A 1,275-nucleotide genomic window follows, 5' to 3' on the forward strand; every position below is an offset into this window, starting at 1 on the left:
TAGATAAGAGAAACTATGCTAGGCATTTTATATAGGATATCTCATTTAATCTTCACAAATAACCTCGTAAGATGGGTACTATTTTCCCCATTTTATAAATTAGGACACTGGAGCTTAGAGGTTGGATAACTTACTCAAGGTCACAAAGCTTTAAGTGGTAGTGCCAGGAACTGGTGCAGGTCCATGAGAATTTAGATTTAAACTGCACTATGTGACAACATAGAGGGACTAAGAGGGTATTATGCTAAGTGAAATAAGTCAGACTGAGAAAGGCAAATACTTAAATGTGGAATCTAAAGAACCAAATAAACGAATAAACAAAACAGAAACAGACTCATAGATACAGAGAACAAACTGATGGTTGCCAGAGGGGAGGCAAGTTGGGGAGCAGGTTGAAAAAGGTGGAGGGATTAAGAAATACAAATTGGTAGTTAAAAGATAGTCATGGGGTTGTAAAGTACAGCATAGAGAATATAGTCAATAATGTTGCAACAACTATGTATAGCGCTAGGTGGGTACTAGGCTAATCAGGGGGATCACTGCATAAATTATATGTCTAACCACTATGCTGTACACCTGAAATTTATATAAAATATTAAACATCAACTGTAACCGGAAAAAAAAATAATTAAAAAACCTGCACTAAATTGCACACTCTAGTTGCTTTAGGCTTCCTCCCAGTACCTTTTTTCCTTGGGGGATTGGGGGGTGGGGCAGGGGAAGGGAGGGAGGCAGGCAGGGCAGGCTTCAGGGAATTCCAGGACTGAGCTGGGGGGTGCGGATGTTGAACAAGTCTCCACCATTTCTACTGGGAAAGACCTTCACCTACCTCCTGGAGAAGGCGTGGTTGGGAGGCTAGCCATTGCAGCACGCGGATGGGCACCCTGAGGAAGAAGATCTGTAGGAAGACGGACAAAGGCAGGAATGAGGTGGGTGGGCCTCTGTCCTGGGCTGGAGACAACTGGAAATCCCAGGAAAGCTTTGGTGCAAGAGTCCCTTCCTGAGCCCCTTCCCTATTTCCTCTTTTCCCCGTGGAGCTAGTATAAACCTTCCTCTTTTGGTTTCCCTGAGTATCTCCTCAGGCTGCAGGTACTGAGGAAGGATCTGTGAGACCTCTTGTATTTGGGGTGCATTATCTTTGAACGTTTTACCCAGAGATCCTTTCACTGGGTCACCACATTTAGTTAAGAGATTTCTCAAGGCCAGAGAAAGTTAGGCAAAGGTATGCAAATTAGCAGCGGCCCCAGTTTCATCAAAGCGCGGTAACAGGTACCC

The 1,275-nt window shown here is 44.2% G+C and overlaps 1 protein-coding gene across 2 annotated transcripts in view; it reads right to left on the reverse strand.

Annotated features, from left to right (window-relative positions):
* The window catches only part of SMAGP (small cell adhesion glycoprotein), a 25,370-nt gene extending 24,243 nt beyond the window's left edge, over nucleotides 1–1,127 (reverse strand). For both annotated transcript variants that reach the window (XR_002121872.1, XM_019623939.1), the window contains exon 1: nucleotides 830–1,127. Coding sequence is in view for 1 of the 2 variants with exons in the window: in XM_019623939.1 (XP_019479484.1) it covers nucleotides 830–863 (34 nt within the window). In the remaining variant the exon portion in view is untranslated. The remainder of the gene's footprint in view (nucleotides 1–829) is intronic.
* Nucleotides 1,128–1,275: the final 148 nt, after the last annotated feature.

Source organism: Hipposideros armiger, unplaced genomic scaffold (assembly GCF_001890085.2).
Source record: "Hipposideros armiger isolate ML-2016 unplaced genomic scaffold, ASM189008v1 scaffold_569, whole genome shotgun sequence".
In the NCBI taxonomy this organism is placed as follows: Eukaryota; Metazoa; Chordata; class Mammalia; order Chiroptera; family Hipposideridae; genus Hipposideros; species Hipposideros armiger.